The 16,420-nt window shown below is 44.1% G+C and overlaps 1 protein-coding gene across 2 annotated transcripts in view; it reads right to left on the reverse strand.

Moving 5' to 3' along the window:
• Positions 1 to 16,420, reverse strand: part of LOC126522533 (uncharacterized) — a 200,989-nt gene that overhangs the window by 137,310 nt on the left and 47,259 nt on the right. For both annotated transcript variants that reach the window (XM_050171298.3, XM_072288803.1), the window contains exon 2: positions 673 to 768. In XM_050171298.3, coding sequence (XP_050027255.2) covers positions 673 to 757 — 85 coding nt within the window. In that variant the 5' untranslated portion in view covers positions 758 to 768. The remainder of the gene's footprint in view (positions 1 to 672; positions 769 to 16,420) is intronic.

The raw sequence follows: 16,420 nt of genomic DNA on the forward strand, positions 1-16,420 counted from the left end.
GTCCTCCCTGGAAACCGTGCTGCTTTCGTTGGTTATTCCAGCAATGCTACTTGTCTGACAACCGAGCCTGACGAAACTCAATGTACAGCTTGATGAATGCACTGTATCTATAGTGGTTGCGTTTAGAAGTCATGGATCGGTATAACAAGCCACGCTATAGGAATAGAAAGAAAAAATTCGACAAGGCTTCTAGCTTCCAGAACGTTTGTACAAATCCCCAAATTTAGTTCACTGCGGATGCGTTTCCGTTACCTGACAACGCGTACCTGAGAACACACTCCTCGCCGATAAAACAACATCGCTCAATGACCATGAGACATGATGTTACACAGGCAGGATATGTAGAAGCAATGAGGGTCGAGTGAGTCGGCATGAATTCATTATGGCTAAACAGTGCAAGGGATAAACTTAAAGTGGGGACACAACAAGGCGCTGGCTTTCGACTGAACTTTTCGTAACATGCAAGAATATATATGAAGGATACAGCCAAGATCACAAAGACAAACATGAAAAACAACGAGCAACGACCTGCGAAAAGCAGGCGAAAATAAAGGTTAGGACTTAACGCCTTGTCTTGTCCTTTATTTTTCCCAGTGTGAGTGTTTTGCTGGCGCTGTTTGGTTAACAGAAAATTTATATGCTGTATTTAAAAATGCGATGCTGTATACTTACTTGCAGTGAGCTGCAAAAGCAGGGTTGCTGTCATCGTATATTTCCAGGGAAGCCGCCAGCAGACGCCACGGGAGGACGGAGGCATCCTAGTGGGAGCTGCAAAAAAGAACCAGCAACCGCGTTTAGCTTTGTCGCAACGCTTTTAGCCACTTTCCTGCTCGGTGATCAGTGAAAAAGAAACTGCACTTCATGTAGATTTTCCATCGACACCTTTTGCTCGTTCGAGCTCATACCTGAACGAACATTTTGCTTAAAGGGGCTGAAAGAATGAATATTCAACGGGGTGGGAAAGCTACAGGGCTGGAATGACAGAATACCGTGACCTTCTGGCATGACAGAATGGAACCGAAAACGCAAGGCGAATTCGAAGCTCCTACGTTGGTTGATGATAATGTCACGAGGTTTGCACTTGCATGTTTTGAATAATAACAGCGCTAAACGAACAGGTCTCCCTTCTTGTACTTTCACAAATTATAATTGAGTACAAGAGAGAAGCAGCGAAGGAAAGGCAAGGAGATTAAACATAGCCGCGTCTGGGTTAATAGCTAGTCTAGGAGAAAGGAGGATGTAATGGCACGAAGAAAGAGAAAAACGGTAGTAACTGGTAGACATCGCCGAAGAATAAAATATGTGCAAGCATTGCATAAGTTATCCTTCTTGCATTACATGATTGTTTCGTTGCCTGGAATTTAAAATTCCGTAGTGATATAACTGGGGATAAAAGAAGATTCCGAAATATACTGTGTTGAAATATCGCATCTGAACCTATATAACAATAATTCAGCCAATTCAACTGCAAGAATCCTGAAAGTTTCTGCAGAAAACTGATCTGACAAATGTTTAGGAAGTCATAAACTATAGGTTGTACAGGTCTACGCCCCTACATCCAGTCATGATGACCAGGAAGTCGAAAGCTTCTACGAAGACGTGGAATCGGCGATGGGTAGAGTGAAAACAAAATACACTATACTGATGGGCGATTTCAATGCCAAGGTAGGCAAGAAGCATGCTGGAGACAAGGCAGTGGGGGAATATGGCATAGGCACTAGGAATAGCAGGGGGGAGGTATTAGTAGAGTTTGCAGAACAGAATAATATGAGGATAATGAATACCTTCTTCCGCAAGCGGAAAAACCGAAAGTGGACATGGAGGAGCCCGAACGGCGAGACTAGAAATGAAATAGATTTCATACTCTGCGCTAACCCTGGCATCATACAAGATGTGGACGTGCTCGGTAAGGTGCGCTGCAGTGACCATAGGATGGTAAGAACTCGAATTAGCCTAGACCTGAGGAGGGAACGGAGGAAACTGGTACATAAGAAGCCGATCAATGAGTTAGCGCTAAGAGGGAAAATAGAAGAATTCCAGATCAAGCTACAGAACAGGTATTCGGCTTTAAGTCACGAAGAGGATCTTAGTGTTGAAGCAATGAACGACAATCTTGTGGGCATCATTAAGGAGTGTGCAATAGAAGTCGGTGGTAACTCCGTTAGACAGGATACCAGTAAGCTATCGCAGGAGACGAAAGATCTGATCAAGAAACGCCAATGTATGAAAGCCTCTAACCCTACAGCTAGAATAGAACTGGCAGAACTTTCGAACTTAATCAACAAGCGTAAGACAGCTGACATAAGGAAGTATAACATGGATAGAATTGAACAAGCTCTCAGGAACGGAGGAAGCCTAAAAGCAGTGAAGAAGAAACTAGGAATTGGCAAGAATCAGATGTATGCCTTAAGAGACAAAGCCGGCAATATCATTACTAATATGGATGAGATAGTTCAAGTGGCTGAGGAGTTCTATAGAGATTTATACAGTACGAGTGGCACCCACGATGATAATGGAAGAGAGAATAATCTAGAGGAATTCGATATCCCAGAAGTAACGCCGGAAGAAGTAAAGAACGCCTTGGGAGCTATACAAAGGGGGAAGGCAGCTGGGGAGGATCAGGTAACAGCAGATTTGCTGAAGGATGGTGGGCAGATTGTTCTAGAAAAACTGGCCAGCCTCTATACGCAATGCCTCAAGACCTCGAGCGTACCGGAATCTTGGAAGAACGCTAACATAATCCTAATCCATAAGAAAGGCGACGCCAAAGACTTGAAAAATTATAGACCGATCAGCTTACTGTCCGTTGCCTACAAAGTATTTACTAAGGTAATTGCAAATAGAATCCGGAACACCTTAGACTTCCGTCAACCAAAGGACCAGGCAGGATTCCGTAAAGGCTACTCAACAATAGATCATATTCACACTATCAATCAGGTGATAGAGAAATGTGCGGAATATAACCAACCATTATATGTAGCTTTCATTGATTATGAGAAAGCATTTGATTCAGTCGAAACCTCAGCAGTCATGGAGGCATTGCGGAATCAGGGTGTAGACGAGCCGTATGTAAAAATACTGAAAGATATCTATAGCGGCTCCACAGCCACTGTACTGCTCCATAAAGAAAGCAACAAAATCCCAATAAAGAAAGGCGTCAGGCAGGGAGATACGATCTCTCCAATGCTATTCACAGCGTGTTTACAGGAGGTATTCAGAGACCTGGATTGGGAAGAATTGGGGATAAGAGTAAATGGAGAATACCTTAGTAACTTGCGCTTCGCTGATGATATTGCCTTGCTTAGTAACTCAGGGGACCAACTGCAATGCATGCTCACTGATCTGGAGAGGCAGAGCAGAAGGGTGGGACTAAAAATGAATCTGCAGAAAACTAAAGTAATGTTTAACAGTCTCGGAAGGGAACAGCAGTTTACGATAGGTAGCGAGGCACTGGAAGTGGTAAGAGAATACATCTACTTAGGACAGGTAGTGACTGCTGATCCAGATCATGAGAGTGAAATAATCAGAAGAATAAGAATGGGCTGGGGTGCGTTTGGCAGGCATTCGCAGATCATGAACAGCAGGTTGCCATTATCCCTCAAGAGAAAAGTGTATAACAGCTGTGTCTTACCAGTGCTCACGTACGGGGCAGAAACCTGGAGGCTTACGAAAAGGGTTCTACTTAAATTGAGGACGACGCAACGAGCTATGGAAAGAAAAATGATAGGTGTAACGTTAAGGGATAAGAAAAGAGCAGATTGGGTGAGGGAACAAACGCGAGTTAATGACATCTTAGTTGAAATCAAGAAAAGGAAATGGGCATGGGCAGGACATGTAATGAGGAGGGAAGATAACCGATGGTCATTAAGGGTTACGGACTGGATTCCGAGGGAAGGAAAGCGTAGCAGGGGGCGACAGAAAGTTAGGTGGGCAGATGAGATTAGGAAGTTTGGAGGGTCAACATGGCCACAATTAGTACATGACCGGGGTAGTTGGAGAAGTATGGGAGAGGCCTTTGCCCTGCAGTGGGCGTAATCAGGCTGATGATGATGATGATGATGAAACTATAGCCACAGTACAAAACAACTGCTTATGTGCTACTTGTGCAGTGCCCTTTACATACATTTCCTTGACCTGGCGCTCCTTAAACTTTACGACTCTTAACAAATGGCTAAGGAAATGTTTAAAGACACAAGACGATGAAAGATTTTTGCAGGGTCAAAAGATGGGAATGGCATATAAAGAATTCATCTACTGTCATGGAAAGTACATCGGTTGTATGAGGTGAGCTGAGCCTATGTCTGGGACTCTGTACAGATACGGCACCGTAAGAACAAATGGCTCACGATCTTTTAATTGAAAGAATGTCAAACGTGTCCACTCTGTTGAAATTGTCTTCATCATTGCTTCCGCATATGTAGAAATCTTCCAGAATATAGCTGACAAACTGTCCAATGCAGAACATCTACTAGAAACGCCCCGTCTAGATTGTCTGTACTAGATCATATCTGCTCATACTTCTATAACAGGTGTGTTTCAACGTTACCGGAAGTTGTAAACACCGCCTGTGGCATATGCCACAAATATACTTATTGAGCTGCACTAAGTAGCATTATTTGTTGTCCCGATTCACTTTTTAACAAGACGCGTATTTTTTTATGCACTGAAGCTGAGAAATAATTCGACCACGAACGTATTTCGTCCCACAATTCTTGCAACGCATATTTCACAATTGGTATCATCCTCAGAGTTCATTACAAATGCCTTGAGAATTAACCGGCTATGATTCGTAAAATAGTATTACGTGCTGTAAAGCAATTAATTCAATGTTAAATAGCGATAGCGTAATAATAAGACAATTGTATGTTTCGACATTTCGTGAAAATAGTGTTCGCCTGCCAGAGTAGTGCAGCTCAAGGAGTAGAATTCTGCTACATGCATATCACAGGTCACTTTTTAAGTGTTTTGGTAAGAAAAAAAAATAAGGACATCACCACATATGCAGTCGCATAAACCATTAGCTGGCGCACAATCTGAAAAACGTATCCGCAAAGCAACTATTCTAATAATGCTGTTGCCACACTGATATGGAGTCATATTGTCAAGTAGCTTATAGCCTGTTATATGGCGTCCCTATCAAGCACGCACAAACTGAGATTTCCCGAGTGTAATTGAGGGCGAATGTAATTGAGGGATTTGACTGTGGTGCAACGATGAGCTCGTATTCCGCATTTGAAAAGCATATTCACTCTAAATTTTCTACTAAAACTGTCGCTCTGAAATTGATATATACTGGTGCAGACGAGTTGCATAGTACACTTTTCGTGATCACATGTACTGTGGATACTGTATTGTAATTGTCAACACAGAACGGTGGGGTCAGGCTGATAATAGATTATAGAATGTATATAAACACTACGTTCATTCTAAACGCCCTTTGGGGGTTTTGCGTCCCAATGCTAGTCACGGGCTTTAAGACACAACGCATTGGGGAACTCGAGATCAATTCCGACCAAGTGAGGCTTTTGACGCGCACCAAATATTCCCTAACGGGAGACCTTGTATGCCGCCTCATCAGCATGCGGCTACCGTGACCTCGTAGAAACTAGCTTGTAGAATGTGCATAAAAATTATATCCCCTCCAAACACCATGTCATTGTTATGTGGTTTAACGTCACAAATCAATTCACGGGCTCTGAGTTGCGGCAAGGACTCTGCTCGGGAATAATTTGTACCAGGTGGGCTCTTTGACGTGCCGCGATTACTTACTAACGATAATATTTGCATGCTGCCTCATCGGAATGGAGCTACCGCGAACTCGTAGACAGCAACAAAGTTCCGAAGCCGCCGCGTCAGCACGGCTAGAGGTTTTATAAACAACATACTGAAATTGCCTCCTGGCACTCTTGGTGCCTGCATATTTTACCTTTTTTTTTTCTGAGCAAGAAAGGTAATTCAAGTAGCGAGATTGTGTGACAACTTCTGCGGCTGACGCCACGAGCTGTGTTCGAAGCTGTGAGCCAAGCTGTTGTCTGTTTTGTTGGCGAGGGGCTGGTGCCGGTAAAACAAGCAATTATTGAGCTACAGCCGTTTTCACAAAGCGACGTGTCCTTTAGCAGATATTCACAGCAATCTATTTGCAATCTCTGCAAAGGCAGCACATTATGGTAATTCAATAAACCGTCCCGCTTATACCGTTAGGCAAAGCCACTCTAGCGTCAGTGCCTTTATAGTATCAACATATTCGAAGTACTATCGCAAAGGCACTTTAGGTACAAAAAAAAACGAAGGAGACACAACACAGGGATAGTTCGATGGACAAAACACCAGAAGACGGATGGATCCATGTTTATTCGGACAGGATGGCCCGAGACCAGAGTGGAATGAAGGGAAGGGAGGGTAAGGGTACTTCAATACTTATATTGACCCCGCAAATCAGCTTCAGCGACAAAGTTCCACAGTGCGATTATTATTGCGCCGTGTGTGTCCACCTGCAGGACATAGCCAGTCGTTGCAGATCCTCACAGTCTCGAGCTTGTATTGATCCATCACGCTCTTCCTTCTTCTGTGCGGTGTTTGACTTGAGCTCGTTTCCACGATGCAACCGCACCAACTTGCCGAGCTTATTGAGCTCTTCTATGCGGCAAATATGCGGCATCCAAGTTGAGGCGACCATGAACGGTTATGTTGTCCAGGTTAAATGTGTAGATATTGCTCAAGTATTGAACGAAATCTGTAGTTAGGTTTTTGGCGAATTACGTGCGGCACTTCCTTTACAGACGTGCAAATTCCCTGCCACTCACGTTGAGTGTGCCCTACGCATAAATAGTACAAGATGTCCTTTCCCGAACACGCGTTATCCCTTCTTACATGAGCGAATGATTGGAAGCTTTAATTATAGCACTTAGCCAAGGAAAGACGCCGTCTGAAAGTTTGCCTCAACTTCCAGGTGCTTACAAGGTGCGCCACCTAAAAAAATGTTGAATGTGCAAGGTGTGCGTGGGCACTACGGCGCCATCTTGCGCAGTGTATAGGTGTGTACGTGGGAGCTCGTTTTAGTTGCGAAAAAATGTCCACTCGCCGAAAAACGGCCACCCGAAGCGTTTATTCAGCATAAAGTTGGAAAAGTTATTGATGACGTGCCCTGGGTAGCCAATCGGATAGCTCGCACTACTAACGGCAACGGGGCAAATAACGTCAAAAGGCTAGGGGCGGCTTAAAATTCAGCCGACCGATGTGCTGCGATTGGCAGCGACGTACATTTTCAAAACCTTATAATAAATTACACGCTTTACGCGGAGCACTTAGATGCGTCAATTAATGATCAGAAGGACCTACTCTAACTATTCAGTACGTTTGTACAAAATCGACAAAATCGTTTGAGGGTCCCTTTGAGTAACCTCTAATAAATGAATATAGCCGTTTGATGCTGCTTTCTCTACCGAGTGCCGCGCCAGAAGTTTGCTTTACTGGCTGCAGTAACTCTCGATACACTCGGCCGAAATGCTTCTTTAACCTAAAAAAAGATTACCCCCCCCCCCAAAAAAAAAAAGAAAAAAGAAAATGGTTCTTGAGCTCAGGAAAATACAAAATATTGACTAGATCGGGCCGGGAAAGTAACTTTCTATGTTTAAACAGAAAAAGATACTACGGGAACGCGATCTCTATTTTCGCTTGTCTGTTTAATAAGGCTTCAAGGAAGCGTGAATTACTTACCCGCTTCTCACTTCTTTGTCATAGTTCACTTCAACCTCATGATATTTCTTACCTATACGGGCAGATAATCTAAGGTTTATGCAATTTTTAAAAATCACCCGTTGCAGATAACATAATTCTGGTGCTTGAGCTGGATTGCTCAGAGAGTCGGACACTACTTGCACGAGAACACGTAAGCACATATTCACTTAATTAACAAGAATTTGCTCATTAACTTCCCTAATTATTTACTCTAAGGCAGATAGTGCAATTCACGCATTGTAGGCGGTGAGATCATCATAGGTATTCCCTTGGAATTAATTTTCAGGATGTCACCAGCCTAAATATAAGCGCCATAAAACTCGCCGTGAGAAAGCACTGTTTGTCAACTTACTTTTTCTAACAAAACGCTCTTTTATGCATTGGAACACAAAACTAAATGAAACACTCATATATTTCTTCTCACACTTTGGAAAATAATATATTGAAGCTGATGTAACCTTCGCAATTCATTTCAAGGGACACGTTTTGCAAACTCACTGGCTGCAATTCGCAAATTACAAAAGGAGCGCTAAAGTAATTAATTACAAATGCAATTACTGAGTTGTTGCTAATTTGTTGAACTTGCATTTCTATTTCGCGTGCTAGTAACGTCCGCCTCTTCGAATAACCTAGCTCAACGACAAGGATTATGCTATCTGCCGCAGGTGATTTTTAAAACTTACGTAAAGCTTAAAAATTATTACCGTGTATATCCACATTATTACAATAAGTTAATTGCCCTACTATACTTCTCTTAGCGAGTATAAGGTACAACGACAATTGCAGATACATGTTTCAGAGATGAAAGGGTTTTGTCCTTGTGTCACTTGTGCTGCGTGTGTCCGGCCACAATGTCTGGTATGCATGTCACCCGGACTCGGTGGTCGTGGTGATCCCGCACCTTAGACAAACACCCATCCCCACCCTACTTTTGACACCTCCGACACTACTGCTTGATTACGATGCGTCTTGATCCTTTGACTGCCAAGGTTTATTCTTCGGCTGCTCCGAACCCACTGGAAGTATAGTTTCGCGTGTTTGTTGAGCGGACATTGCATGCTATGTAGAAGCCTGTTCTTGGTCGTCACTTTTTATTTCAGTTCACTTCTTCTGCAGGGTTACTGCATCCCTTCCTTTGTCATATTCCGAACGGACGGACCTGCCCCACTGGTCATGGTCATGGCTGCTCTTCGCAACATCACATCCGGCAGTTTTTCTTTTTTTTTCCCGTCTGTGTGTGTGTGTGGGGGGGGGGGGGGGGGGGAGGGGGGATGTTGAGTGGGCTTTCTAGTTATATAGAAACCGATTCTCCGTAGTTGGTTTATTCCGATTCATATACCATCCAGAAATTATAAACCGCATCATGTGGGAAAGTGCAGACGAACATGTCGCATTTGCTCGCCATGGCTGCCGTGGCAACCTCTGGAAACATACCACAAAACGTAAGCGATGCTAATTATTTTACGAGCTGCTTCTGGAGAAGCAGGGAGTTCTCTGCAAACACAAAACGACCATACTCCGGAGTTTCATGTTACATAGAAACTGGTTCTCCGCCGTCGGTTTATTGCGATGCATGTTATTTCATCCAGAATTCACAAACTCAATCGTCCTTGAAAGTGCAGAGGAACATGTCGCTATGGCTCACCATGGCTGCCCTGTCGAAACGGAGCACTGAGACATTTGATATATCTGCATCGACAAATCTCTTTTTTTTTTTTCGTGTATTAAGCCAACCTCTACAAATATATTACAACACGTGAGCAACGTTCCTTTTTTCACGAGCTGCTTCTGGAGAGGCAGGGAGTGCGCTGCAAACACAAAACGACTATACTACAGAGTTTCATGTTACATAGAAGCAGGTTCGCCGTCGTCAGCACATTTCATCCAGAATTCATAAACCATGGCCCATGTGCTAATCGCGAAATTTAAACCCAGGGGTTGGGAAGTCATGTTTTCTTAACGGTAACCCTAGACGAGCTCCACTTTCGAAATATCCGCCACCAAAAAATCTGCTGATTCCGGTTAAAATGTCCCCGAACTGTAGAAGGCACGTGTTTGGTTGATAGGAACACCAACGTATTCATTTCGCAGCACATTTTCAGGTCCCGTATCTAGAAAGTGGCGTTATTCATACGACTTCTGCCGAGCATCCCTGAATTCACAACTTATCGGCTTCAATTTGCCTATTACGGCATTGCCCTCGAGTGCATTACTATAAGGGTAATTTGCACATTTTAGGTAATTAGCGAAATGATTGCTTAAATATATAAGGACCGTTTAGCAATGTAACCTATCTATGATATGTATTTTCACCGGATCCAGAGAAATTCTTTCTTACTATATATACAGAGTAATTAATAAAGGGAAAATCAGACATCCACCCATTCGTAGCGATTGCTACAAAGGAATACAATACAATACTACGCCAAATATATATACAGGGTGTTTGAACGATCACTTTCAAACACTCCTAATGGTTTTCTGTGGCAGATAGGACAATTCAATTTGATGAGGTGATCTACTCGAAGCGTCGGACACTACTCGCACAAAAAATTGAAATGCATAATCGACTAATTATCAAAATACACTAATTAACTTTCTAACTAATTACCTTATGACCCATATTGCCATTTACAAATTCTAGCCGTGAAGTTGGCAAGGCGGATCCACTTGGAACGAATTCTCAGGATCACCTTGGTTTCGAGATAATCATTCCCGAGCTTTGCGGAGAAATGCATGGGCATTCCAGTTACTTTTGTGCTTCGGTGCATAAAACGACGTTTTGTTAAAGAAGCCGTATGTGCCCAACTTCAACGTCATAATCGTCGGCGAGGCCTGCGACCAGCGCGCAAGAGGCAGTGCCACCCGCCAGAGGAACTTGTTGCGTGCTGGAATGCTCCCCAATGACGACTTCAGTCTCTGGACAAGTTGCTTTCATGCTAAGTTGTGTGGTTGCAAGCCGTGCCGAAAGGTTGCAGCGTGACCGAGTGTTAAGACGAAGTGTACACTTCGCCTAGGGCGCTCGCACAACGAGTGTGAGGAGAGACGACAAGGATGGAGAATAGAACAGCCAGCCGGTGAACGAGTGTTGTCTCTCTTTGTTATTTGCAATATATATATATATATATATATATATATATATATATATATATATATATGTACTTTACACGGAAGATGACGCACAGCATGGTGGTGTAAGCTTGCTGCGGGGTTTTGTTCGGCGTTACACATGCTGACAGGTCTGGACCAAGTCTTGGTGTTCAGTCATATATAAAAAGGGTTTGACTTTTCGTGGCAGTGAAAAAGCAAACATTTTAGCTATCCAGTAAGAAGAAACGAATGCATGGTGGTGTAATGTGTGCCAAACAGAACACAAGCACACTCATAGATGGACAACGGCGCTACGTGCAAGTGAAGTAGTTTTTGAAGCCTACATAAAGCAACTCATCGTTAAAGACAGTCCTGACTACTTAGAACGGAATGAAGAAAGGACCCAATGAGGAATACCAATTAACCCAAACTTCAGTTCTTCGTTTGAGATGGGAATAGTCTCGTAGCGTAACCTGCGCGGTGACAATCTGTGGGCTCCAATGTATTCAGTGAACTCACAAACAAGTTGCCAGTGGAACGACATGCCTGTCGAGGCAAAACGGGTGATAATACAAATCGCTGATATGAAACACCAGTTCCCAAGCTCGTTTCCGTCTTGTTCATGGGAAGCTCGCTGGTCATGGAGGGAGTAATAGAATAAAAACAAAAACAGTAAGGGGGATAACGAGGAAAGAAGAAGAATCAGCTTAACTCTGGAAAAAAAAAAATGTGAGTCCCTCAATTGCTCGACTTCCAGCTGTGGTACGAGGGGCTTACCGCAAAGCTGCGCAAGTGACGAGATTTCCCATCCAAATTCACCACTTAAGTATGGCACCGCACCGGACCACTGTGCTAGGAGAACAGGGTTCGAAACCAACCTTCAGACTAACTTGGCTCACTGAGTATCAGATAATATGTACATTCGTGCCGCTCTTCAACGAAGCCCTTTCACGCCGACGTGGGTGCCTGTGGATGCGGGACAGGTGCCGCTGTGCGAAGAAACTCTTTGACGTCGACTTCAAGCACTGAGCATGTGCCACTGAGACGTGCTCGTCTTCAGTGAACCTCTTTGATGTCCACTTGTGTCACTGAATGAATGCCAAAGTAGGTGTGTGCCGCTCTTCAATGAACCTATTTGACGCCAACTTGAGTAACCAGCTGACATAAGGAAGTATAATATGGATAGAATTGAACATGCTCTCAGGAACGGAGGAAGCCTAAAAGCAGTGAAAAAGAAACTAGGAATAGGCAAAAGACGGGGAATGCGGGAGATGGAAATTCAAGACGATGAGCAAAACGTGAACAAGGTGAATGCAGGAGCCAACGTTTCGACAAGTGGACTTGTCTTCTTCAAGGCAACGTACGCTTTCCTCGCCACAGTATATATCTTCTAAAGAGGAGAGGGTGTGAGGCGTGAGTGTGCGGAAACGAGGGAAGGTGTGTTAGCGTGTCGAATTGAGAGTAAAGGAACGCAGTGCACAAGGTCAAAGCCAGGGCCACCCCTCACCCTCCACCCGGTCTGTCAACCCAGACGTGTTAGCGGGCGTGTCAAGGGCGTCTGACACGCCGGCTGAAAAAAAAAAAAAAAAGAGAAGGAGAGGAATTTTTTCTATTCCTCTCCTTGTTTTTTTTCTTTTTTTTTTTAGCCGGCGTGTCAAACGCCCTTGACACGCCCGCTAACACGTCTGGGTTGACAGACCGGGTGGAGGGTGAGGGGTGGCCCTGGCTTTGACCTTGTGTACAGCGTTCCTTTACTCTCAATTCGACACGATAACACACCTTCCCTCGTTTCCGCACCCTCACGCCTCACACCCTCTCCCCTTTAGAAGAACCCCACCTATATATACTGTGGCGAGGAAAGCGTACGTTGCCTTGAAGAAGACAAGTCCACTTGTCGAAACGTTGGCTCCCGCATTCACCTTGTTCACGTTTTGCTCATGGGAATAGGCAAGAATCAGATGTATGCAATAAGAGACAAAGCCGGCAATATGATTACTAATATGGACGAGATAGCTCAAGTAGCTGAGGAGTTCGATAGAGAGTTATACAGTACCAGTGGCACCCACGACGATAATAGCAGAGAGAATAGTCTAGAGGATTTTGAGATCCCACAAGTAACGTCGGAAGAAGTAAAGAAAGCCTTGAGAGCTATGCAAAGGGGGAAGGAGCTGTGGAGGATCAGGTAACAGCAGATTTCTTGAAGGATGGTGGGCAGATTGTTCTAGAAAAACTGGCCACCCTGAATACGCAATGCCACATGACTTCGAGCGTACCGGAATCTTGGAAGACCACTAACACAATCCTAATCCATAAGAATTAAAGGGGACGCCAAGGATTAGAAAAGTTATAGACCGATCAGCTTACTGTCCGTTATCCACCAAGTATTAACTAAGGTAATCGCAAATAGAATCAGGAACACCTTAGACTTCGGTCAACCAAAGGACCAGGCAGGATTCCGTAAAGGCTACTCAACAATAGACCATATTCACACTATCAATCAGGTGATAGAGAAATGTACGAAATATAGCCAACCCTTACATATAGCTTTCATTGATTACGAGAAAGCGTTTGATTCAGTCGAAATTTCAGCATTTATGGAGCAATTACGGCATCGGGGTAAAGACGAGCTCTATGTAAAGATACTGAAAGATGTCTATAGCGGCTCCTCAGCGACCGTAGTCCTCCATTAAGAAAACAACAAAATCCTAGTAAAGAAACGTGTCAGGCAGGGAGATATGATCTCTCCAATGCTATTCACAGTGTGTTTACAGGAGGTATTCAGAGACCTGGATTGGGAAGAATTGGGGGTAAGAGTTAAGCGAGAATACCTTAGTAAATTGCGATTCACTGATGATGTTGCCTTGCTTAGTAACTCAGGGGACCAATTGCAATGCATGCTCATTTTCTGGAGAGGCAAAGCAGAAGGGTGGGTCTAAAAATTAATCTGCACAAAACTGAAGTAATGTTTAATAATCTCGGAAGAGAACAGCAGTTTACGATAGGTAGCGAGGCACTGGAAGTGGTAAGGGAATACATCTACTTAGGGCAGGTAGTGACCGCGGATCCGGACCATGAGACTGAAATAATCAGAAGAATAAGAATGGGCTGGGGTGCGTTTGGCAGACATTCTCAGATCATGAACAGCAGGTTGCCATTATCCCTCGGGAGAAAAGTGTATAAGAGCTGTGTCTTACCATTTCTCACGTACGGGGCAGAAACCTGGAGGCTTACGAAGAGGATTCTAATTAAATTGAGGACGACACCACGAGCTATGGAAAGAAGAATGATGGGTGTAACGTTAAAGGATACGGAAAGAGTAGATTGGGTGCGGCAACAAACGCGAGTTAATGACATCTTAGTTGAAATCAAGAAAAAGAAATGGGCATGGGCACGACATGTAATGAGGAGGGAAATAACCGATGGTCATTAAGGGTAACGGACTGGATTCCAAGGGAAGGGAAGCGTAGTAGAGGGCGGCAGAAAGTTAGGTGGACGGATGAGACTAAGGAGTTTGCAGAGAGAACATGGCCACAATTACTACAGGCCAGGAGTAGTAGGAGAAATATGGGAGAGGCCTTTGCCCTGCAGGGGGCGTAATAAAGCTGATGATGATGATGATGACGATGATTATTACTATTAATATTATTATTCTTATTAACCAGGTAATTAAATTGCCACGGGGGATGTGCTGCTCTACAATGACGAAAAAGATCCCTTACATTCCTCCGTTGTTGAGCGGAATTGAGTCCACATCAAGATTCCTCGAGGACAGCAACCCGACATATTAGCAGGCTGTGTCACGGATGCAATGGGTATGTGCCGCTCTGCAATGAACCTCTCACAAACTTGGATCACTGAATATGTGCGACTGACTGAGTATGCGGCAAGTGAGAGGGAAAATTCTCAGCGTTCGAAGGCACCGACGCCCCTCGCTTCTCGTCTTTGAGGCCAAGGGCGGACTTGTCTACAGTGCCACTAGATGGCGCAGTGTGTCCACAAATTAGCGCGAAAGTGGAGCCCGGCTGCCGCATGACGCGTTTCTCAGCTTTCGCGAGCACCGGCACGCCATGCATTTCGCAGGCCAAGCGCAAGCTTCGCGGTGACGGCGCTAGGTGGCGTCTAGTGTTCCTAGAATAGAGTGAAAAAGGAATTCCGCTGTAGTACGCGCCTTATATATAGCTCGTTTCGACGGTGGCGATACGTTGTCGCCAAATTTAGTCAATGCTAAATGCATTATTGTCCACAGTCATCAAGGGATGGGTTCTTCCGTAATTTATTGCGAGGGGAGTCATTTAATTGCTTTGTGTCTCGACCCGGCAACGGTGATCGCATTCGCAACTTTTCTCTAAGGCTTAGTTACGGTTGCGAGAACCCTGAATGTTGAACAGCTTAGTACTCATTGACTGTGGGTAAAAATTTTCGAGGGAATCGATCTGCGGCTTTCCCGCACCAATGAAGCCACGTTGACGTCCCTTCTCAGTGTCGTAAAGACAGAAGTCGCAAAGGGATCACTGCATCTGAAAGAAAGACCAACGTAGAGCCTCCTTTTAATGGCCGCGAGAACGAGTTATAGGTGGCAGCATCATAACGCCGTTTTGTCGGTGGAACGGATTAAAATGTACGCGGCAGCGCTTTGCTGTGAGCAGTTTGAGTTGATTGTCAGCTAACGATAGGCGATAAATGCAGTGAGCTGGAAATATATTCTTTCTCCAATGCCGCAATACTGCACGAAACACGCAGAACGCTCCTATTACCGGGAAGAAGCGCAAACTGCTCAGCGGGGGAATGATACTGAGCAACATTGTCTGTATTTTCGCCCATCATTTGTGCTTTTCGTATGTGTTGATTAAGTCAGCATTCCGCTTGCTATGTTGGAATTGCTGTTGCACAACTCTACTAATGCATTCTTTTTTTGTTGCTTACCATGCTATGGTTATAAAAAAAAACCTGGTTTTCAGCACAACGAAGTTAACGTCTGCTACGCTGCTTGTGCACACACATAGCTATTTTTTTTCAGTTATCCGTGAAATAAAAACCAGTTAATAAGTTCATTTAGACAACCTACCTCACTCTAAATGGGAGTGCGTGAGCAGGATTAATATCTCGTTTTTACACGATAACTTGTTTCGCAGTAACAATAAAAATGTAGCAGTTAAGCAGAGCTCTCTTTGCATGGTTACCTTCACGGCAGCGATGCGTGAAAGTTCCAGTTATTTTATGGGCCCGTAATGATGTTTCTATGGGCAAACAGTCACCGCTACCATTAGTCAACCTAACAACGCCGCACCATGGTGCAAATTTTAACAGCCGCTCGCCACTCTGTATTACGACTGTCATGTGACACATTAACCTGATGTATATAATACCCTATATATGTTTCTTTTTTATTTTGTAGCTTGAAGAACATGTGCCAAAGTGGCACGATTCACTTACGAGGCAGAATATTTTTTTTCGTAGTGGAACCACTTGATTAAAGTACACTTTAAGCAGATCGAAGGCTAATCCCGTAGAGCCTAGACGACAGTCAAGCAATTGTACACGTAAGAACATATGTATCCCGCAATATCTTGTGAATAATCAAGCTTATCTTTCT

The sequence above is a fragment of the Dermacentor andersoni genome, chromosome 6 (assembly GCF_023375885.2).
Source record: "Dermacentor andersoni chromosome 6, qqDerAnde1_hic_scaffold, whole genome shotgun sequence".
In the NCBI taxonomy this organism is placed as follows: Eukaryota; Metazoa; Arthropoda; class Arachnida; order Ixodida; family Ixodidae; genus Dermacentor; species Dermacentor andersoni.